A 24,082-nucleotide genomic window follows, 5' to 3' on the forward strand; every position below is an offset into this window, starting at 1 on the left:
CTAAAATCTGGATCTCTGTCCACATGTGCCCCCTACAGGTAATCTGATTAACAATTCTTTGAAGTGCTCTGCTAAAGATTTCAATAGCATAGAAACTCTCACATACCTTTCCCTTCCAATTTACTGCCACACACGAGTATTTCAACAAAAAAAACCTTTAACCTTCTATCTCCTTTAATACTTTATTAATATTTAGTCCTCACACCTTAATTACCATATCTTCAAAATTACATGTACACCTAAGGAAAATACTCAATACTGAGTACCATTTTCATTTTATCATTAGCTGTAGCCACTACCTGCTACCTAATGATAACAAGTGGCTAATCAAGCTGCTAACCCTTGATTAGCTGCTTGATAACAAGTGGCTAATCAAGTGTGGCTTAAGTACAAGTACAGCTACTTCTACTAATAGTGTTAAAAATACTCTGGTGAAAGCACCAATTCAACTTTACTTAAGTAAGAGTGAAAAAGTACAAGCTCTGAAATATATTCGGTGTAAAAAGTAGCTCGCTTGTATTGTTTACAAGGCTTCTATGTATTATTTTTCCCTCTATTTATGTTCAAATCACTTTAATGTCGTGAGGACATGCAGTGACTTTCCCCTAAAGTAATGAGCCTGTTTTGAAAGTGTAAGGAGTAGAAAGTCAAAAGTTAAGGATTAAAAAGCAAAATGTTGTCAGAAAAATAACAGACAACTTTTTTCAAGTACACATAGAGTCCTAAAAAATTCTACTTAAGTACTGTAACAAAGTATTTGCACTTTGTTATTTTCCACAATGCTAATAGTTAAGTTGTTTAAATATTAATAGTCAATATTCTCTTAATATTTAAGTAAAATTATAATATTTATAGTTTTTATCTATTTCTCCAAGATAAAGTATTACATTAAGTATTTTGGTGATACCAGCAAATTTATAATGAAAAGCACACAGTTTTAATATTTGAAGCTTCCTTGATTGATATTATTCAGACTATTAGTTTTAAAAGAAAGATTTAAAGACAAGGAAGTGATACAATAAAACATGAAACATCTAACAATCAACATATTATTGATGTCTTTTTGACCAAATATTCCTCATCGTAGTACTGAAAACGATCTGCTAGGAAGTGACTCATCTCTTCCCCTCTTCTGACCTCATCGGTCTTTACTCAGCCAGGAACCCAACCAGCAACAACAGGAAGAAGGTGAAATAGGATGCGGCTAATGTACATACAGTCTACTGTATATGATATGAACCAAGAGTTCCTACAGCCCTATACGAGAAGACGCGCACGGCTGATGGAGACACATTCAACATGAGTGGTGCTGTCACTTACCCAGAGGCAGTAAGGAGTGAGACAACATGACCACATGTACAACACAGCTCTCTGCCCGGTGCCCATCTCCGCTCTGCTGCACTCACCAGCCTCAGACCCTCACACTTAAACCAGTGATGTCACCACCCTACTATTACTTCATGTCTCTGAGTCTATGGTGAATACAATTTGAGGAAAGTAGTCATTTCAGATGTCCAGCAACGCCCACATATTTGGCTTTAAACACTATCTGTGATATTTTACATATGCTAAACATCTTAACTAGATTTAAGAATCTGCCTATGGGTTTTTTTATCATTACTAAATACTTTTTTTTTTTAAGTCATGCTCCTGCATATAAGCCTTAGTATTTGTGTTAATGATGCTCTGCTCATATTCTGATGCTGAATGTTGACATGTTGAATTCTTGCTACCTTGAATAAAATATCACTACTGAGTAGAAATATTGAATTTATTAACAAACAGAAAAAATGATCCAGAACTGAGCAATTGTGTAATTTTATCATTATCATTTCTTACTTTTGAGTAAGAAGAAAATGACAGAGCTTTTGATTTGATGCCGTTTTGTCTAAAGTGAAATTAAACTGGATGACAGTGAGTTTTAGAGCCAATAATGATGAATACATTGTTAGCTGGAGCCTTATTCCAGTGTAATATTCCGTTTTATTACTTTTGGAAAGCTTTATTTTTACACCAATTCACTGACAAAATGAGCAGCGACAGATGGCAAATATTCTCATTATTAGTTAGAAATCTGTATTAACACAAGCAGCAGGTTTGTGTAGTGTCTGTGGCCTACTGACAGAGACAAATGCATTCAGACTGTACGATTTTTTAGAACTATTTTTAACAATTTAAAAATCTAATCTAATTCAGCGGTTCTTCTACTATGTGTAAAGTTGTCTGAGCTAAAATGTAAATCTGTGCACTTTTTTATTTACATAGGGTCATTTGAAAAGCTTTTTTTTCAAACAAGCACTGGAAATGGCAACAAGGAGTAATTCAGATACCCGGAACACTTGACTCTTGCAAACTAAAACACAACCACTAGATGGTGGTAATGACCTTGACCTTTGTGGTGACTTAATCTGATCTCCCTGTGTAATGTTAAGGCACAACAGACTGTACTTCAACCTGAGCCTACAATTACAGTGTCAGTGACAAAGCGCAACCTGAACCCAACCCTGTATCGTTAATAAACACTGTCCACCCTTAAATGTAATAATAATATGAGTGTGCATGTAATTTGTAGAGTCGATAACATGCAGACACATTTGTTTACATGTTTAAAAATATAAAACCGGAATAACCACCTTGAAGTTGCTTCCACCAACCAGTCAAGCAGCAGCTTACATTGATGTCTGTCCACATTTCACCGCCAATCTTTTGAAATCAAAACATTTTGTCTTACTAGACATTTTTGTTAAATTTAGCATACAAATTAGGCAAAATTTCTAGAGTTATGGCCAAAAAGGTGTTTTATGAGGTCAAAGAAACCTTTGATCACCAAAAATCCCAATAAGTGCATCCCTGAAACTAAAAAAAATCTTTTGTTTTTGAACAAATCCCATCAAGTCTTCCAAGAAATATCAACTACATATACAGACAGCATTATCACTCCCAGCAAAAGCTATTCCATTCACAGTGGTATAAAAACAGAGGTGAACTACAAGTTTATAACCAAATATAACTTCTAACCAATCAAAATCAAGTAGCAAGGTTACACAAATACCTGCAGAACACATAATCATTACATGCCATTTCACTTCACAGGTTTCTCTGAGCCCTGCTGTCAGGTTTCTGATAAATCAGCAGTGAAAATCTTTACTTAATCATTTGTCTGATCCAAACCTGACGTACAGGCCTGAGAAGGTGTTTGAGCACCACTTCCCTAGAATGTAATGTGGGATGGGCAGAGGTGAGTCTAGGACGTCCATGCTTTCAACATTAGTCACTAGCTCTTTACTATGTGAGGCCAGCAGCATTTTCATGTCAAGTGAGCAAGCTGCATTCCAATACAGTCTTCAGTGCATGAGGCACCGCATACTATGCTCTCTGTTTCCACAGAGCTGAGTGAAAACAGTCATTTGTAATAAAATGGTGCAGAAAATGAGCAGCAGCCTGACTCACCCTGCTCTGCAGGTCCTGCTCTCTGTGGGCGCTGCGACTCCTCATCCTGGAAGGGCTTCCATCCACGGAACTACCTGCAGGAACCGATCGTCGTGACACACTCCGAGACCGCAATCTGTTCAACTCCTGAGCAGCATAGAGGACCCAAAGTGAACACCGCGATCCAACTGCATCACCTCATAACAGTAAAAAGCTGCTCATTGTCATGCTGGAAGCTGGACAGAATAAAGTGAACTTCAGTCCACTCACGTTTAAACACTGCTTAGGTGTCAGTTTGTTACTTTCTTGTGAAGTGTGACTGTAATTTGGCCACGTTTTTGTAAGGAGTGTGGCTAACTGGAACTAACAACAAATTGATTTTTGTTTCTAAAACCAAAACATGTTATGGTTTATAATGTAATAATTAGCATGCATGGCCATGTCTACATCATTATGATCTAGACATGGCCTGAGGAATCAGCTTTTTTGCTTTAACCCATTCTTGTGAACACAGTATCTCAGGAGCACCTAAAATATGGGACTCAAGAAATGCAAGTGATAATAATTCAGTGGTGAAAGGTTAAATGTTGCCCCCACAGTCACAAATACCTTTTGTCACAAACACCTAATGCGTTTAACTTTAATTACTTCAAAGTCTTCACTACATGTATTATACGAGTCTGAACAGACACAGATACACTGCAATCTAACTGGATGCAAGAGGCATCTTACTACATTATAGTTGTAAATACTTTATATCAAATCTAAGTACTCCTTAGATATCTTGCAGACATGAGGATAATACTAAGGAATCATGAAAGAGAAGCAGCAGTGCTGAATCAATATTCCTTTTTTCACTTGAATTTCATTTGCATTTTTCTTGATGGTGACACAGCCTGTTGTAGTTATTAAGAAGCAAGAATTAGACTAATTTAGCCACTACGTCACTTAGCTCGACTACAATATGGCAACTCAGCTGGAGCCTCTTTTCTCCAACCAATTTAATCAGGGAATGATGGCACACAAATTAATGCACGCTAAAAATAAAACAATATTAAAAAGAATTTTGCGTATGCTTTTGCTTTCGGAACTTGGTGAGCTTTTAAAATGACAGGGTGAAGAATATATGATACCACCTACATCATGAGAAGCTATATTTATGTTTTAGATGGTTTGTACGTCTACAAGAACAGATTGTTCTGTAAGATATCACAAAATGACCTGTATTTTCACAAGACTGCATGTCTCTGTGTGATAATCTGACTCCATCTGCACTGACAAACTAAGAAAATGACAACCTGATTTCTACAATAATCACAAAATAAAGTGTGGTAGAAAGGGGGGCGGGTAGTTCATTGGCACCTCTGGAACTGATCAATTGATTTATGTCACTCACCTTGGACCCCTGTGATCTCCTCTGGCCCTGTGCTTCTCCCCTGATCTTCTGTGGCTGTAGCTCTCTGGGCAACCAGATCTGCTCTGCAGGAGTGATGGTGGGGAGTCCACCTGGGGAGTTCACACTTTTAACCTCTGAACCAGGAAAAGGGCCCAAAGGGGGTGGCTCATCCAGGAAAGCAGACCAAGGCCTTTGTTGAGTTGGGATGCGTTCCCCATGATCGAGAAGGAGCTGTTCTGGACTGTGTTTGTTGGCGTGTTTTCTAGATTCAGCCTTAGGCTGGTCCACAGACATCTCAACTGACCGCAGCTCCCAGGGGTCCTGAGGAGGCGTCGTCCATACTGGGTTTGAGAAACCTACTGAAGTCTGTGATGGTATCTTCCAGCTAACATCACTTTCAGATGTAGGCTGTAATTTACCCCCAAAGTCAGCATTTAGTCCCTGCATTCCCAATGAAGGAAACAAGTCATTATTAGAGGAGAGCTGAGCTTGAGATGTAAAGGAGTCTATGTCAAGAATGTTAGGCTTGTAAGGCTCCTTCCAGCGGGTTGCAGCATCGCTGCGCTGAGAAGTAGACTTAGACACTGGTTCATTTCTGAGCACAGAGTCCAGATCAAGAATTTTGGGTTTCAGACGTGATGGCTCCAAGTTTAGCCTCTCTTGCTCCTCTTTTTTCTGCTTCTCTTTTAGTCGCTGTCTCTCTGCTTCTTGTTGCTTGGCTATGACTCGCATCCGTTCTGCTTCCTCCCTTTCCATCTTTTCCCTCAGTCTGTGTTTCTCAAACTCCGCAATTTGTTGTCTTTCCCTCGCTGCCTGCTTTTGCTTTTCAAATTCCAGGAGCTGTAATCTCTCAAGCTCTTTAAGTCTCTCTACATCCTCCTTCCTCTTCCTTTCCTTCTCCAGTTCCTGCTGTCTCAGCTTCTGGGTTTCTAATTCCTGTCTCTCAATGTCTAGTTGCCTCTGTTTCTCAAGCTCCTGAAATTGTTGTCTTTCCCTCGCTGCCTGCTTTTGCTTTTCAAATTCCAAGAGCTGTAATCTCTCAAGCTCTTTAAGTCTCTCTACATCCTCCTTCCTCTTCCTTTCCTTCTCCAGTTCCTGTTGTCTCAGCTTCTGGTTTTCTAATTTCTGTCGCTCAATGTCTAGTTGCCTCAGTTTTTCAAGCTCCTGAAGTTGTTGTCTCTCCCTCTCTGCCTGTTTTTGTTTTTCAAATTCCAGGAGCTGTAATCTTTCCAGCTCTTTAAGTCTCTCTACATCCTCCTTCCTTTCCTTCTCCAGTTCCTGTTGTCTCAGCTTCTGGTTTTCTAATTTCTGTCGCTCAATGTCTAGTTGCCTCAGTTTTTCGAGCTCCTGAAGTTGTTGTCTCTCCCTCTCTGCCTGTTTTTGTTTTTCAAACTCCAAGAGCTGTAATCTTTCCAGCTCTTTGAGTCTCTCTACATCCTCCTTCCTCTTCCTTTCCTTCTCCAGTTCCTGTTGCTCATTGTCTAGCTGTCTCTGTATCTCCCTTTCTAAATCTTGTTGTCGCCGTTTCTCCAGCTCCCTCTGTATCTCTTTCTGACGCTCCTTCTCCATCTCCTTTTCTCTTTCCCGCTCTTTTTCAAGCTCTTTTATTCTTAACATTTCTTGCTCTAATGCGATCTGTCTCATCTTGTCTGCCTCTTCTTTTTCCTTTTTTTCTTTTAGCTGCTGCATTTCCTTTTCTTTCTGCTTCTGTCTTTGAAGCTCTAAGAGCTGCAGTCGCTCTAACTGTTTTAGCCGCTCTTCCTCCTTTTGTTTTTGCTGTTCCTTTTCACGCTGTCTCTCCTTTTGTCTCTCTAGTTCTTGCCTTTTTTCTTTCTCAAGTTTCCTTTGCTTCTCTCTTTCAAGTCTCTGTTTCTCCTCTAATTCTTGTGCTTTCTCAAGCGCAATCTGTTTCTGCCTTTCCAGGACACGTTGTTTCTCCTCAAATTCTTGTTTCTCCTTTTCAAATGACTTACATCTTTGCCTTTCAAATTCTCTTTGCATCTCCCACTCTTTCATTCGTGTAAATTCTAAATGTGCTTGTTTCTCCATTTCCAGCTGTGTCTGTTTTTCACCTTCAATTTCTTTTATCTTAGTCCTGTGCCTTTCTTTCTCCTTCCTTTGCTCCCTTTTCTTTTCAGCTTCTAGCCTTTCCTCTTTACTCTGTCCATCTGAGGCTAAACTGCTCTCCCTGGGTGACTTGTGGCTTCTTATCATCAAATCTTTAACTTGCTCTTGCGATGGAGTTGTTTTTCCAAAAGGATCATCGTTTAAAGACGGGCTCCCCCTTACTGGAAGACTCTTCCCTTGAGGGCCACTAAGGAGAGAAATCCCTAAGAAGTCATCAAAGGGGCTAGTCATGTCCCCAGTGTTTGTCCCTGCACCCCCAAGAGAAACTGGCTCCTGTATTTGTCCGGTTAAAGCAAAGTAGGTTGCCTTGGGTTTTGCCATTTCGTCTGCCTGCAGCATCTTCAAGCGTTTAGGTGCTGCAGACACTTCTTCTTGTTCTGCCACTCTTTGTCTCTCCTTGTCTTTATCTAAAGCCACTTGTCCTTCCCTTTGTGATTCCTTTAGCATCCCTGTCTCCATATCTACGTCTTGGTCGAGACCTGTAGTGGTCCACTTCTGTAAGGCTCCTATCCTCAGATATCGTGGCTGTGTTTGAGGCATCAAAGGTGCCAAAGGTGGCTGTTCTTGTGCAGGACTGGTCCATTCTGGAAGAGGCCTGCTCCCTTCTGAGCGTCTGGAACGGAGGGTCATGGCTTTATCCTCCCACTGAGCTGATGGGACGCTCACACTCACTGCCCGACTCTTTTCGACAGCCTGCACTGTGTCAAAGGCATGTAATACGGGTTGAAAACATGATGGCGATAAAGGCTGGCTGTAGTTAGCAGTGACTGAAGCCCCGTTATATTCAGTAACTGTTCTATCGAATGGAGACGTGCTGCTGAGCAAATCCTTGGCCGTGTCAACAGATGAGCCATCATCCATCAACACCACGCTGTGCCTCTCCACGACATTATCAAACAAGGATGCTCGCACCGTTTGGACTCCACTGCCTGCACCAATTTCCTTGGAAACAGCAACAAACGTCTGTCCTGCTTCAGGCCCTTCAGGCGTGGAGACCTTTTTGAGCTGCTCTTGGGAATCTTTTAAATCCAAAAATGTCTTCTGGTCACTGGGAGTGATAGCTGATTCTTCAGCCTGGGAAAATTAAGAGATATACTGAGAATTCTTAAGTTCATGCTCACAACTTACTGCCTAGTTATGGAACTGATAAGCTATTACAGAATTTCTTTCAGCTGGAATCTTCTGAAGGAACTAAAAGCTTTTTTAAAAAGTTATGAATTTAGGTACCATTTACTGCTATAAAACCATAAGCCAGAATAAATGGGACTTGGCAATGGAACATTCAACAGTACAGCACACAGAGGAGTTCGAGAGAACAATTGGCAGGGCACAAACAGCATCCTCTTCTACGTAGGGCTCATTGGGTGTGGTGCAGAGGTGGTAATCAAAGTCTCTCAGCATTGACCTTTCCTATTTGATCTCTTCTTTGTGTGTTTCATAACTGGCAGTCACTGGGGATGTTTAATGTATCAGCAGTATTAGGTTTCACAGCTTTGCATGTCTATGGCAGCAATTCATTTTACTGTAATGTCCTATTTCTTTGAAAGAAATTTCCTCATGAATGCAGAGGCGCTTTGGTCCACTGGAAATGCAAGTGCTTTTCAACAGGTAAATAAAGATGAATTTCCCAGTCGTGTATACAGTTATAGAGTACCTATAGCTCTAAAGCGTGAGTTGAATTTGTGTCTCCCTACTTCACTTCTAGTTTAAACTGCGTCAGAGGCTTCACCTCTATTTGCACACTGCTCATTCTCCTGTGCTTCTTTTGTATTTTCCGTCTTTATGTTATATTGCATGGGTTTCAATCAAACAGGAAATGGTAACAAACACACTAAAATCAAACTCTGCTGAGCAACACCATATGAAAAACTTTCCAAGCACCACACGGTGACACAGTTTCTCATTGTTACCCTCATTTGCCTGTTAAACACAGACCGAGCCCAACAGAAACCAGTTCCTACAAAGCTCACGCCCTCTCTTACCCTCTTCTGAGGATCTTTGCTGATGTAATGACGGTCCTCTGCCTCAGTGAGGGAAACAGGGTCAGGTGACCTCTCGGCTGAAAACCTATTGAACATACATCACACAAGACAAAAGCCATGCATGACAGTGGAACACAGAACAAAAAGCAAAGCACATGGACAGTATGAGCAGCTCTTACCTTTTGGTTAGGTCAAGGGGCAAGGGACGGGGCTTCAGTGCTGGTTTAAGGACAGGGCTCTGAGTCGGTGTTGTATCCTCTGTCAGCTGCTTGATGAGCTGTTTAACACCAACTGCTGGTTCACCTTCAGGGGTTGGCTGCAATGGAGAACGAAGATCTGAACCATGGCCGGTGGCAGCTACCCCAGGAGAAGACGGCAAATCGAGCAAAAGACTTATTCGCGACTTGACGCTAACCCTGCGCTCGTCTTCATCGGTCTCTTTTGCAGCCATTTCTTCTTTGTTTTTGTTGCTTTGGTCTGAGAGGATAGGATTACAGACATCATCAGTACTTTGTGGTGTGGTACTCGTAAAGGTTTTATCTTCCTCTTTGCTTTGTGGTAGTGCTTTTCCCTCTGGAGTGTTGTCTACTGTATTTCCTTCAGGAAATTTCCGGTGCAGTGAAAGACCAATAGACCCAAATTTGGAAGTGAGATCAGCTGAAAGGGGTCGTCTCCCAGCCGAGCGAGGAGCAGGAACCGGGGTCTCCGTCTTCGTTGTACTGCCGGGGAAAATGGCTGATACAGGTCTGGGCTTGGAGCCTCTAGGATGTGGTCGTAGAGGCACAGATGTTTCAGGCTGAGCCTTTTCTTTTCCTTCATTTTCTTCCCCTGCATCAAGAAGAAAGCCCATGGACTTTGCTCTAGTAAGGGAGGTTCCAACTTTACCTTGTGCATTGTGGCCTTTTTCGTCTTCTTTTTTAGTGGTTCCAGACCACTCTGCTGCTGGTAGTTTTTTAAAGCTCTTTGAGTAGGCCAAGCTTGATGTTGAGGGTTTCTGCCTCTGTGCTGGCACAGGAGGAGGGGTGGGTCTGCTAGGGCCTCCAGTGTCATGTGGAGGAGCTGGTTTAAATGGCTGGGCTACTAGCTTTGTTGTCTGTCCAGTGTTCAACTTAGTGGGTGATCGAAAGGAGGTAGAGGCAGGACGGTTGGGGTTGGTTAAAAGTGGTCTGGGTTTGCTGCTGGAAACCGGCTGCTGTGGTTTTGGATTGCTTGGAAGCTCTGGTTTGTATCCAGCAAGGCGAGTGGACTCAGGTCTGGGTTTAGTTTGAGGCTTTGGGGCAAGTATGGGCTTAATTGTAGGATTTTTCTCCACAGAAAAAGGTTTGGGAGTAAGTCGCGGCTTGGCGCTTGGGGCAGGCTTTTTTGGTTCAGCTGCGATGAGCTGCGGCTGATTGGCAGACGGGATGTCAATGAGGCTCTTATTGCTGGAGTCTGTCAGGGGAGTCAGGTGATGTCGTCCTCCTGCCACTGTCCTTCCTACCTCCGTAGTCTGAACCTCCACCTGAGCAGCCATCCTGTTGAACAACACCTTTTGTTAAGCATAAAGATAAAATACCCCATCAGAGAGAAAATAAAAAATAATATTACTTACTGAGATCCTCAACAAAAAAGTACCTGCACAAAATCTAAAAATGTAAGGATTTAAACAATCCCCTAATCTAGCCGTTACTATAAACTTGGGAGTGCCTGATATTCCATCACAAGTTTATTGTTCAAAAGTCTTGAGCCATCTTTATTTAAAATTTTCTATGAAAACAATTGAAGTCATTTATTGAAATGTAAAAACAACAACAACAACAACAACAAAAAAAAAAACACAGGCAGAAGTCTCTCAAGCTTTCTTGTAATTTCTTATAAATCTTCAGAAACAGTTCTCCAGGTTTCTTGAAGGACATTCAAAGCTCGTCTTTGGATTTTGGCTGCATTTTGTTCTGTTCTCTATCGAGAGGATTTGACACTGCTTCAATAATGTTGAAGTCTGGGCTCTGGGGAGGCCAATGCATGACTGATAGAAAAACCCAAAGTAGAACACTATCCATGTAAGGTGTAAGCGCAGAAGCGGTGTGTTTGGGATCACTATCATGCTGAAAATCAGGTTTGTTGTCAAGTTGTCTGACATGTGAAGACACAAAACTGGTTCATATGAGTTACAGGCAGCTTTTGTTACTCTTAAATGATTCATAGGTCAGTGCTGATGCAAAAAAAAAAAAAAAAATTGAGGAAATCATTCTTTGGAAAATACAAAGCACTAGACTGAAAATTAGTGAAAAAGCAGCCAAAGTCCAAAGAAGAACTTTGAAATACCTTCAACAAAAGCTACTGCTTTAAAAAAAATAAAAAAATAAAGTCTAACTCATTGCAAGCAAAATCTAAAGAACTGATGAGTGGCTCAAGACTTTTGCACAGTAATGTATATTATTTTGCCAAAGGTTATTGATTGTTAGGTTAAAGCAGGACATATTTAGTGCTAAAAAAGAGCGGACACCAATAAAAGGTGAGTGTTTGTCTTGTACATTTACACGACACAGGTCATTTAATAATGGCTTAGCACACAGCAGCACAGGTGGGACTAATAACATCAACTTTGATTATGATGCATTGAACATTCACGCTTCCATGAGCCCAAAAGCAGTATCACTGTGCCTGTGCTTTTTCTGCAGTGACATATGAAAATGCCTGATGTGAAAAAAGCAGCAGCCGTGTCAGAGAAAAGTTACAACATATTTCCAATGGCTATTTAAATGTATTTTATTGTATTTTAAGACACATTAAACATTAGTTTATCTACTTAATGTTTTGATTTAAATGTTTTAATGTTACTTGTACTTAAAACCTGTAACCTGCACAATTGTTGCCTTTGTTTGACCTGTTGGTCGACTCTAACAACTGACATTAACGTTATCTCCTTGGCTGTCGTTATCAGTGCAATCAAACTAGCTTGTAAAATGTGTGTGACTAAGTTGAGATACTGGTGTAGTGGTGATCAGGACTGCATACTTTTCATGTGGCAACTGACACAAGGAGGAACCGGACAACTGTACAATGTCATTGTTTTTTGCTTCAGGTTTTAACACACGCACATCATTCTTAGGCAGTAAATGGGAGATTCCAGTGCAAACTCACACCAGACCACCATCCATCAAACATTCAGCTCCACCCCTAATGAACTTCTGCATGTCTATTTTGAAATGCTTATTCAGTCAAAAGGAGGTTTAGTGATAAATATGAGATGACTAAAGATCGACTTACTAATCTCTGACACAATATGCTGGTAAACAGCTTTATCTGTTGTTATAAAGCAATAATGAAGATAGAAAAGAGCACAAAGGCCCTTTAAGAAACTCCTTCTCCACATCTGATAATGCTTTCCACGTGTTGTGCTGAGTTACTCTGCTATGCAGAAACTGAATTTTCTTTTTATATAAATAATGGCACGCTTGATCAAAATCCTGAATATAATATCCTACCTGACCAGATGTCAACCGTCTGCTGTAGAGCTCGAGCTTCTCTTGTAACCGAGTCGTGATGTCATATCACACGGGAGGAAGGAGTCGAAGGAGCCTAAGAGATACACACTTTGCGTCATCAAAGCAGACAGGCTGTTCACTAGTTAAGACTGTCGTGCTGAAGGCTACGGTAGAGAAATCACAGCAGGGATACAACAGGGCGGTCCAAATGCGTTGCTGTGGTGTTCTCACGCCTTCAAAAAGCAGCAAATAGATGATATGTTTTCATTGACACAGACTTCAGTAAACACAGGCACACCCATATATATTTAGTGCACAACAAAGGTCATCGACTCTGCTCTCGTATATGCTTGTTATTTCCTGTTCTTACATTTGCATTATGTCCTCGATCAGTACAAGCACGCCATCGCCAATGCAGTCCTCACACTACTGCATCTAAATGCCTTCAATCAGCAAATGTTGGAAGTATAAACATTGCTGTTTGGTGTCCTTTTCTGTGCCAGTCACGTCTTTACATGATCGCCCCTGTCGTTGTGCTTCTTATCAAGCACATCAGCTGATAAGCTCCAAATACTCAGTGGGCAAGTCCATGATTCATAAAAGAAAAAGAAAAAAATATATACAAACATAAAAACTGGACAGACAAGGAAGCAGAGCCACGAAGGCTTGCGCTTGACTAACAGAGACTGTTGAAAATGCTGAAAACGTGAACTTTAGATAGTGGCAGGAAACACCTTCGCTGAGATGGAATGCCAAACATCCACTGTGATGGTGGGACAAGCAGCACAGCGGAGATTAAGGAGCCGTCTGCCTTATATAGGCTTAGACACACCACCGAGTATCCTACGCCGACTCATTACTGCAAGCCTCACATAACAATTGAAAAGAGCATTTCTTCAAGCCGAAGATGTTAAATAGTCAACTTTGAAGAGATCCTGCGAATGTTAGAGACATATTTCAGAGTATACGTGCAGGACAGTAGGGCACAGGGCATGGAGGCATTTTGTTTTGTTTTAGCCCTGACTCACTTACTGTCTTTAACTTTTTAAAGACAATGAGTCAATAACCCGGCTACGCCAGTTATGCAGAGGAAATTTCCTTATGCAGACAACAGAACAACTAAAAGAAGATGAGCATTACCGCAATTTAGTTCTCACCTATGGTAAAGTCACATAAAATATACATCACAATCCACAGGCTTTCACTGGACTTTAACAGTGAAATATGCGATACTGTTCTCTAAGAAAACTTTAGACTGAGTTTAGCCTGGCTGTAATATTTTGCTGTATTATTATGGACATAATGTAGTAGGCTCAGGTTTTTAGGTGATCTTGACATTTAAAAGTAACTTACAACAGTGAAGCAGGTAACCACAGTTTTATATCACAGTAAACCATAACCCAGATTTAATGTGGACCTACTGGATGCTACAGAAAACCAAGCATCCCAACCACTTACACACACACACAATGATACAACTAAATCTAAACAACAATGCTAATAAATGAGCTTTCTAAGTTTTGTAGTTTTCCATCTCAGCAACAAGTGTTAATGCTTCCTCATGTCGTGTCTGCTCACCTAAATTACCTCGACAGTGCCCGGTCCAGTTTACCGACAGATAAGAGTTGGCTTGCTCCCAACAGCAGGGAGGCACATTTAACGTACAGAAGGAGAACGGAAAAAAAACAGAAGTGTGCAGACGTATTGAACGAGCGTGTTGCATTCAGCTGTTTGGGAATTCCCACAGACTTCAAACAAGAGGGAAGACAAACGCTTAAGCAGCTCGCTGGCTAGCAACCGTAAGCTAACAACTCAAGAAGCTGGACTCACAAAATGGAAACACTGTCTGAACCTGTCTTTCGCTGCCTGTTTGATCCCAACTGCAGACAACTTACCAAACCATAAAGTCAGCTTTCCCTCCACGCTTGTCGAAACAACTTCTAACACAGTGTATCCCGCCAACTTAAGGGAAAAATTACGAGTCGTGACAGTTGGTTAGCAGAGCAGCTAACTTAGCTGGTTTACTTAGCTAGCCAACTGGCTGGCTGGCTATCCCGTCTCAGGTTGCAGTATTGTTGACAGGGATAGACTACACAGCCAACTAGCCGCCTGAGTACTTTCCGCACAATCCAGCTCCACATAGCACTTCCGGCTATTGCTTTCAAAATAAAGTGCAACTAAAACATAAAATAGGATTTTGCTACATAAACTTGTGTCGTTCCAGTAAGAGACAATGACAGTTTGTGCATACAGTATACAAACACTAAGGAATCATTTTTGCTATATAGCACAACTCATCAGGTGTAACGCATACACACACACACACACACACACACACACACACACATACATATATATGCATTACTTAAACTTCCGGGATGAATGTGGATAACTTAACTGGATACGAACCTGAGTATAGGATGTGCTCGGGAAAATATTATTCCATCCCAACTTTATGGCATTAATTACCCGTTCCCATGTTTAAAAGCACAAACCATCAGTTTGTTTGTTTTAAAAAGCTGACTGGTTATTTTCTGTTTGAATGGCGACACCTATTTGAATAAAGAAATCTGCATAATTCATGAACTTCAGATGCATTATGCATTTATTTGATCTCAGACTATTCTTAACCAAGCTTTGACTGCAGTCAGTATACAAAAACTTAAATTTTATTACACAGATCAGGTGGACTAAGACTGCCCTCTTGTGGAGAAAAAAGGTGCTGCGTTAATAAGATCGTGTGAACTGACCTAATTTGATAGTCACCTTCAGAGTTTCACTTTGCCAGACAGGGGGGTAAAGAAGTGTAGCAAACAACCAGTTCTTTGATTGTGCATCTTTTTATTATTATTTGCAACAGACTAGTTATGCTTACCAGTCTATAAACTTGGACAAAATTAAAGGTGAATTAAAGAACCCTCGGGAAAAAAAAAAAAAAAAAAGAAAAAAAAAAAAATCAAATCCACTTGTTCTCATTTCACCAGCACTCATTAAGCCAATAATTCTCTAACTTCACACATTTCCAACACTGAAATAAAAGTTGGGGAAATAATGTTAAAAGTGAGTAAACATCCTACAACAGAAGATGAAATTAAGAAGAAACTGAATGACAAGAAAAGTGCTATTCATGTTTATCCAGGCAGAATATATCAAGAGTCCTGTTGAACCTACAGAACTAATATCTTTTACACAATACTGTGTTTTCACTTCCTGACATTAGAACTTAATGTGTAGGCATAATGTTGGCATTAATACTAGAGCTTTGACTCTGGCAATCCAACAAATCTATACATATGAAGAGCTATCCCAAGACTGACCTGTGATAAACACTGAAAGATTTACTCACTTGCTGCCTTCTGTATTTAAGTTCCAGACTGATAATGTGTAGGTGCTGAGTATCCTGGAAAGTTTTAAAGGTGTAACGTACCTGCAGCTGGCTGACTGCTATTCTAGTATGAAGCACCCTCAAATTACCCTGTCTATATTAGTAATGGGTCTAATGGCTTGCACATGCATACATCTTGGGTACACGTTGCACTCTTAGCACCGCATGTGTGAACACACATACTCAGGCAGCCAACTTGTGATTGGATCACCAAAAACACATGTTAATGCCATGAACAAGGACAAAGACGCAACACTATGGGGCAGTTTCCTACAATAGACCCCATGATGCACTCAAGTACATGGAACTTACATAAGCCTGAAGCATGTGTCATACTTAGAATGTTAACTTAAATTGACTCATAAGGCTTTCATTGTGACACGAGCATGATGGTGCAAAGCTTTGGCCTTGTTGTACAACAGAAATGCAAGTTAAACCGATGGAAAGACAAACAGCTCGAACAGGTGATGAAGCCAGTGGAACAATGTTTGAAGCAGCATGAACTCAAATCCTTTTCCATAGCTTATAGTTCCAGAAAGATCTGCGTGAAACTGAAAACACAAGCAGTGGGGGAGAAACAATATGATTAAATGAACTTCAGTGTTGTCTACTTTGTGTGAACCATGGATGTGCTGAATAGAAGCTTCTGCTTTTTCTTCTTCTTTTTTCCTCCTTTTTCATCTGAAAGAGAAAAATCCCAGACGGGAGTGAGCGTGTGATCGTCTCTGAACAAACAATGAGTCTAGTCAGAAATATCAGGCTTCGGCTAAGTAGATGTGAGGGATCAGAGGTTCCTGACCTGGTTCAACCACAGGTTGTTGAGAAGAAACTGGACCACTGTCCAACTGCATAAGTGCCTTCCCTAAAGCCTGACTGAAGGAGTTCTGAAAGTTGGGCACTGGGACACGGTCTGAGCCGTCGCTCTCGCCATCGCTGTCTGCTGCTGGGGGAGCGAGCAGCTTATCTGCATGGTACAAGGCACAACATTGAGTTCAGGAAACCTCTGGGTGTTGCAGTTCCAAAAACTGGTTTTACCAGAAAGGCACAATAACACAAAAAGCTTTGCTTATTTTCACCCACTCGGTACGTGCAATTTGTAACAACTGATATAACCACATAGACAGGAAGCACAAACAGAAATGATGAGGCTGGGGTTTTATTCTGAGCCAAGGTTCAATATATCAGATTTTACTCCTATGACAAGTTGGGTTTAAATAAAAGTAGCAAAAACTGTGTGACTCTATTATTCCACCTTGTAAGCGGATGTAGGCAGACAAACCCTTTGATGACAACATGGGTACATTATCTGGCTCTTTGCTCAAGTATTATCAGTTTATAAAGCAGACTAAAACTGCACCCCATAAATACAAGCTTACTGCTGTAGCTACTATCACGAGCCAACCAGGCACCTCTAATCAATTTCATTTTAACAGGAGTTGGCATTTTAACTGTGAGATTTCACATTATTCACATTTACAGCTTAACTGTAACAAACAAGGCACCATAACATCTACACTCCTGCATTACCTTTCTTTGGAGTGATCCTGGGCCCAGCATCAGCTCTTGCTTTCCCATCTCTTAGCATCTACACAGGAAACAGTCTTATTAAAGCACTGCTGAGCTATGCCAACCACTTAAGTCACAAAGAATACTGTTCCCACACACACCTGTGCAAAGGACATGCAGTGGGACTCATCCTCCACACTACCCACGACAGGTGACGGCGTATTCAGACTTGGGAATTTCATTCCATCTGAATTGACAGACGTTTAAAAAAAAAAAAAAAGAAAAAAAATTTATGTGTGTCATGGCGTTTATCACCAAAAGCCACACAGGCAGCTGACAGGAGGAAACTCTTATCAAAAAATGGCAGATGGAAGGGGTGATCTTACCAGAGGAAGGGCTGCTGCTGAGGGGCGAAGGAGGCGCAAAGGTGAAGTCAGGCTGGATCGGGGGGCTGCTGTTGTGAGGTGGAGAGCCGAATGCTGGGAAATGCTGAAGGTTCTCCAGTCCAATATGCACCTCAGGATCTGGGGAATGAAAATGCAAGTACTATGGACCTCAATTTCAAAATATGAGGTATATAAAAGGTGTAATTTTCAGGTATACTTACATTTACCCTGCTTCTTGTTCTCCTCAATCTCAATTCGCTTCTCTCTGCGTTTCTCATCTCTCGCCTTCTTCTGCCTCAGGCGTTTTCTTTTCTCCAAGTCATCTAAAAGGTTTAAAGGACGATTTATTTCATCTGAGAAACCTTTACAGTAAAACCCTTAAAACAAGTTTTAAGTGTTCTAACCTGCAAACATGTCCAGAGTTTCCTGGGACAGGACTGGTGGTTGCAGTGCTAGCTCACAGATGCTGAACTCGCACGTGAGTGGCAGATGAGCCAGATAGCGATGCCGGCGGCGGATCTCCTGCAAGAAGGAAAGGGGGATAAATAAACTAAATGTGTTGACTTAAATGAAAACTACATTAAACAACAGAACGTCAGTCTTTTGTTTCTTTGTTTGCTGACCTCTGTGACTGTCTGCCCCACTATCTCCACCACTGTGGCGGTGATGGATTCAGGACTGGCCTCCAAGCTGCCGTATTCACGTAGCAGGCAGCGCACGTTCACGGGATGCAGGAACATCTGCTGGCAGTCGTCAGCTTGACAGAGAAAAATGGAAAGCAGGAAAAAAATAGGGATGAGGAAATTTTACATATTACGGCAGGAATTTTATCCTGGGTAGATGGGTGGAGCAGAGGATCACCAACCTTGGTAGAAATAGTAATAAGGTCCAGGCACCACACTGGCTGAGGGCCGGCCTGACTCTGCCTGGATGGCCGGGCTCTCCTCTTCAAGCTGGAGCTCTGAGGTGGAATCCCCTGTAGCTGCAGGAGGCTCCTCCAGCACACTCTCTAGAATCGCTTCGGGAAAGCCTGGCAGCTCTACATCAGCATCTTCCGGAAACTCTGCCACCTCGTCATCAAATGCTGAGGCGTACTGCAGCACGGGCTAAAGATGAAACAAGACAGAGGCGATAAAAAACCATAACCAGGACCACGCAAATAGGATACATTTGATCCCATCACCAGAGATACAACAATGTGAAAAAGGGTAAAGAAGGTTTAGACTCACCTTGGCACTGCTGATGTTAGTCACCCCTTCTTCCACAGGAGAAGAAGGTTCTTTCATAGTCAGAGAGGACAAGTCGAGGCTGTCTGCATTCTCCTTCTGCTGCTCCAGAAGCTTCTCCTCTTGCTCCTAATCACAAACACATACAGATAAAGACATCATCAGTTAACTGCTTATTTGGCTTCCTTAGACAAAACAAACAAACAAACAAAACACCCAAGAGAAAATGGATTTAGCGGCATAGCAAAAAAACTTTTATTCATACAAATTAAATGCGCTTATTTCACTTTATTTTGTCTATTGCATTATTTATGTCTATGTTGTTTTGTCTTAGTTGCCAAAGATGTGCACGTAGCTTTACCTGTAAAAGACAAAGGGCGCTCTGGATGAAGCACCCTTGAGCGTCCTCTTCCTGGCTAAGCTGAGCCTGAAGAATTCCCTTCTCCTCTGCCACCAGGTTCAGGACCTGTGCCGGGGAGGTCAGCAGCAGCTTGGAATATGGACTCAAACATGCATCTATGAAATAAATGTGAACAGAGTTTAAAAATACCTTTAAACTTATATGAAGTCTTATATGAATTTAAAAGTGAAAAATGATCTTGTCCATAAAACTGGCACAGACTTGCCTCCAAAACGAACAGGCTCCTCCACCTTCACCCACTGAGAGCTAGGCAGGGCCACCAGAGCCCCCTTCTCTCTTCGCATCAAGCGCATGGTGATCTTGTCACCAGCCACATACTGTCTGGTCTCCATAGCAACCACACTGCAACAACACAAGCAAGTGGTTAAAAACCAAACAAACCGAAAAACCCTGCGCAAACTAAATGAACCTGTTTTAATATCTCCATGTAGCAGGAGAACTTGTGAGGGCACAGGGCTCACAGGTAAGCAAGCAGCAAAGAACTCATTTGTATATACTAAGAATTATGATGTCTAAATGAGCCATGGGGGGGGGGGGGGGGGAGTAACTCCTCTTCTCCTTTAGACAGATAGCAATGTTTTGCTTCCTTCTGTTTTACCTCTTCAGGTCAGCTGTGTGCACTGCCTCATAGCAGATGGGGCACTTGGACCAGCTCTTGTCACTAAGAGACAGGTAGTGCAGCATGCACGGCCAGCAGAAGATGTGTCCACACCGGGTGATGCGGGCTGCCACAGGAGGGTACAGGCAGATGGGGCACGATGGCACCTCGTGGCTATAGATGCGCTGCAGAATGAGCAGAAATGGCTTGTCAAGACACGTGCTTTCATTTGATTAAATATTGGTAGTTAAGTAAACACTTCCCCGTCAAAACGCGGAGGATAACTCACCACTTGTTGCACACAGTCCCAGTTGACCAGGGTGTCTGGATCAGTGAAGTGAGCCTTGTAATCCTGGTCATCAGTCACCACAAACTGACAACTGCAACACACACAAAGGTGAGATGAATCCCAAACATCGAGTCTCTGCATTCAGAATCATTTTCGTTTGGGAGGCCGCTTACTTGGCCTGCAGAAAAAGCTCCTTGTTGAAGGGCTTGTGCTTGTGGCCCCATTTGTTTCGACGGCCCCAACAGGAGTGGCCTCCGTCTCCGACGCCACCGTTACCTCCACGGGGTTCAAAAGTGAAGTTCAGCAGGTGGTTCAGGCTTATTTTTTTCGGTCCTGCCAACTGAGCCGGGCTGAACTCGGCCCGGCGCGTCTCTGCTACCTGGTGACACGAGGATTGATCGCAATTGACCAAATGAATGTCAACAAGGAACTGCTGAAGTTTTCTCACCACTAAATGAGGTCAGTACAACATCAGCCTTTGGAAACACGCACCTCCTCACGTCGTCCTCCACCTGTAACTCCATACTGTCGTCCTCCACCTCTCTGAGGGGGTCTCTTGTCAAAATTCTTGCTTTTCTGTGAATTGGTGCGGCGAGGGCCGGGGAAACTGTCGGCTTTAGGAAAGGAGGGCTCACGCTTGCGGCTGTAACGCTTGGAGCCTCCATTATTTTTACCTTCTGAAATCCAAATAAAATTTTTTTTTTTTTAAAAAAGCCTTAGGGGGGAAACATTTATAAACATCACAATTCAAGCTGATTTGTAATGTGAAAGACCCGATGTCTAAAAACAGTAGATTAAGTCTCCTGTAATTGAGTCTGTAGGTAAAAACTAAGCCTTTTGCACATTTCCACCCCATATAAAGAAAGTGCAAATACAGTTTCTTACAGAGTTCAATGGTGTTTGTTTAGGGCACATCTTAATTCGTGTGTTTTGGATTTTCAGTGCATTTTTTTCAGGATTTAGCAAACAAAATACCAGTTTTCATGCATCTGAAAACACAATAGTTTTGTGAAAACTATACAACTAAATATTTATTTACGTACATTAGTAGCTTTTGATTGGTAGCGGAAATGTGTCATCATGTCATAAAAAAATAAGTAAAACAATGCTGGATGGAAATATCGGGTACTTTTGTGACAGCTGGTGGGTCAAATGTTTTGACAGCTACATCAGGTCCTTAGCCATACAAGGTAAACAACCTCTGCAGTACGGCTAGGCCCCAACAGGCCACAGGGCAATGGGTGTTTAGCTACAAGAGCACACAATGTGTTTGGCAACCTCATGTGATATTTATGCCGTTTCCTGATATGTGTTCACCTGTTTTGGGTTTAGATTCGCTCGGTGCCGGGCCTGTGGAGCTGGAACGGGGCGGAACCTTGGTGCTGCTGCTGCTGTTGGGGTTTTTCTCCATGTTTGTCTCCGTGCAGTGAACGGTGTTGAGGCCGAGCTCCGGGCAGAGAGCCGCCGAGCTCTCTAGCATAAAACGGAAAAACGGAGAAGGAAAGCGGGCTGCAGTGAGTGCGGGTCAGGCGACGAAGGCCCTGATTCATTTCTGTCAAACGCGGAGACCCCATCACGGCGACATCTTGACCATAAAACAAACCCGAGAAAAAATAAGAGACACGGTTTCGGCGTCTCAAGTTATCGGAGCAGTTGGAAGTGAGGACGAAAAATCGTCACGCGGGGCCAAGACCCCCCGAATTTAGGATTTTTTCTCGCTAAGGGAAACAATATGCCCTTAACAAGGCGATAAATGTTTTCCAAAAGCTGGAAAACCTAAAAATTCCGAGATTTTAGCCAAAAAAATATATCCTTCAAAACGAGCTTGCACTAATGGCGACGGGTCGCCAGACAGGAACCTGAGAGACCCGGATGTTTCTTGTACTGCCTGCCGATTTGTTTAGTAGTGATGTGTCGGTCGCGAACGAAACGGCTCTTAGAGCCGCCTCTTTGAAGTGAACGACAAGACCCGACTCCTTATTGGGAGCCATGGGTTATTTTTTTCTTTCTCTCACCCTCTCTCTCTTGCCCTTTTTTCCGCTTCACTCCGCACGCGAGGCTTGTGCTTTGCGCTGGGAAGAGTGGGGAGAGGCGGTAGTTGCACTCGCAGTAGCACAGGAACAGAGCCAGAGAAAAAGAGAGCCAGGGACAACAACGTCACATTAGAAAGGTATAATAATCATCCACAACTATTTTCATTTGCAGATGATAAAGGATTCAGATAGTTTATTCATGTAGGCCCATATGACAGAGAATGTGCATCTTCTTTTTGTTTTCATATTTTAATTTATATTTAATTGTGTTGTGGTTTGCAGTGTTTTGTGTTGTTTCACTTTAAATTTGTTTAAAAGGAAAAAGCTGAAATTTTAAATAGTTAAAAGTTTAAAATGTGAATAGTTTGGTTTTGTATTATATGATTTATTTATTTATTACATTTTATGTGGAGTGAATAAATAAAATTATATTTACGGTGGCCCCTAGAGACAAAGCACGTAAAAACTCCGAAGCACGTACAAACTCCAAAACACGTACAAACCCCGAAGCACGTACAAAACACAACAGAAGTGCTCCAGGATGCTAGGCGCAGTGTTGAGCTTTTGTTACCTAGTGGCTACACAAGCCAGGAAGTACCAGCGACTGGATTCGGTGTGTGGTAGTAACAGGTAAATGAACTTTTTTTTTTTTATTATTTGAATATATATATGAGTGCTTGTGTATAAATACACAAACAATACACATATGCTTTCAATTGTGTAATTTAAGTGATCTAGGTAGCTCTGTTTTGGAAATTCTGTTAACGCTAGAAATGTGTTTTGGAGTTTGTACTTGCTTTGGAGTTTGTACGTGCTTTGTCTCTAGGGGCCACCATATATATTTATATATAAACATATAAATAAAACCACAGGGTTTTTTTTACATTAGGAATTCATTTTGTGCACAATTTTATATTATTGTTAATAATAAATCAATTAAAGCAACAAAACAACCTGAAGATCCGGTTGGGAGCCAAAAGAGCCGGCTCTTTTTAGTGAGTTGAGCCAAAAGAGCCGGTTCTCAAAAAAAAGAGGGGGAAATCCCATCACTATTGTTTAGTAAAGAGGCCCGTGCGAGGGATCATGGGAGACGTAGTAATAACGTCCATGTCAGATTAGGATTAGTTTATTGGATTTGGGGTGATAAAATAAGTTTAGTATACTTTTGTTTTCTTCATACTTCGTGTTTTTTAAATAGTTTGTTTGTTTTGGGTTCTTTTTTTTTTAATGGAGTCAGCTGGAGTAGCTGAGCCAGATGGTGTAAATAATTGGTGTTACCTTTATACTGGGCCTTGGTGCAGACCCTCAATTTAACTAGGGCCTCAAACTAGTCATAGCCTTTGTTTCTGCCCCTCTCCAAAAAAGTTAAATTTTAAAATGAAGACACATTAACCAAGTAAAATAAACCAGAACCCAAAAACATTACCCAAATGCCTGTCTGAAAAGTTTAGTTTAAGTGTTTAATGCCACAAAGTTTTGGCATTAAGATTTTCAATGTACAAAACCCTTCTAGTTTTCAGATGGGTACATGGGATCACAGGAAGACCTTGTCTACAAATCTAAGTATGCAGCTTGGATACTGCACAGGGGTAAAAGTGGGGGCCTCACCTCATAAGACCATAAATGTAGAAACTAAGATTTAGGAAACAATAAGTTAATTTTATAAGTCATGGTCAGTTTTGGAGTTGGATATTTAGCCCAGGCTTGTTCACTGGTTAATGACTTACCAGTTACAAGGCATTAGCCTAACAGCATGCTCCGTCCACAGTTTGCATTCAGCCCCAGCACTCGCTCTTCAAAACACTAAGATGACCTTTGCGCTGCTGAAATTGCAGCT

The 24,082-nt window shown here is 41.7% G+C and overlaps 2 protein-coding genes across 3 annotated transcripts in view; both read right to left on the reverse strand.

Annotated features, from left to right (window-relative positions):
• Window positions 1–14,504, reverse strand: part of LOC113033331 (uncharacterized) — a 29,426-nt gene extending 14,922 nt beyond the window's left edge. Inside the window, exons 1-6 of one of the 2 annotated variants that reach the window (XM_026187026.2) lie at window positions 14,297–14,504; window positions 12,402–12,495; window positions 9,114–10,448; window positions 8,935–9,019; window positions 4,826–8,026; window positions 3,451–3,576 (exon numbers count right to left, since the gene is read on the reverse strand). In XM_026187026.2, the coding sequence (XP_026042811.2) occupies window positions 3,451–3,576; window positions 4,826–8,026; window positions 8,935–9,019; window positions 9,114–10,447 (4,746 nt within the window). In that variant the 5' untranslated portion in view covers window position 10,448; window positions 12,402–12,495; window positions 14,297–14,504. The remainder of the gene's footprint in view (window positions 1–3,450; window positions 3,577–4,825; window positions 8,027–8,934; window positions 9,020–9,113; window positions 10,449–12,401; window positions 12,496–14,296) is intronic. The other variant, XM_080308736.1, reaches the window with a different exon arrangement.
• A 721-nt stretch (window positions 14,505–15,225) lies between these two features.
• rnf10 (ring finger protein 10) lies at window positions 15,226–22,096 on the reverse strand. The gene is made up of 17 exons (XM_026187757.2): window positions 21,530–22,096; window positions 20,705–20,889; window positions 20,386–20,591; window positions 20,213–20,303; window positions 19,924–20,108; window positions 19,531–19,667; window positions 19,266–19,420; window positions 18,908–19,033; window positions 18,544–18,784; window positions 18,302–18,435; window positions 18,083–18,200; window positions 17,900–18,001; window positions 17,679–17,816; window positions 17,454–17,539; window positions 17,314–17,371; window positions 16,586–16,750; window positions 15,226–16,467 (listed from the first exon to the last, which is right to left on the reverse strand). Exons 1-17 carry the CDS (start codon window positions 21,690–21,692, stop codon window positions 16,394–16,396), a joined length of 2,364 nt encoding a protein of 787 aa, XP_026043542.1. The 5' UTR covers window positions 21,693–22,096; the 3' UTR covers window positions 15,226–16,393.
• Between the last annotated feature and the right edge of the window lie 1,986 nt (window positions 22,097–24,082).

This window comes from Astatotilapia calliptera, chromosome 12 (genome assembly GCF_964374335.1).
Source record: "Astatotilapia calliptera chromosome 12, fAstCal68.1, whole genome shotgun sequence".
Taxonomy (NCBI): domain Eukaryota; kingdom Metazoa; phylum Chordata; class Actinopteri; order Cichliformes; family Cichlidae; genus Astatotilapia; species Astatotilapia calliptera.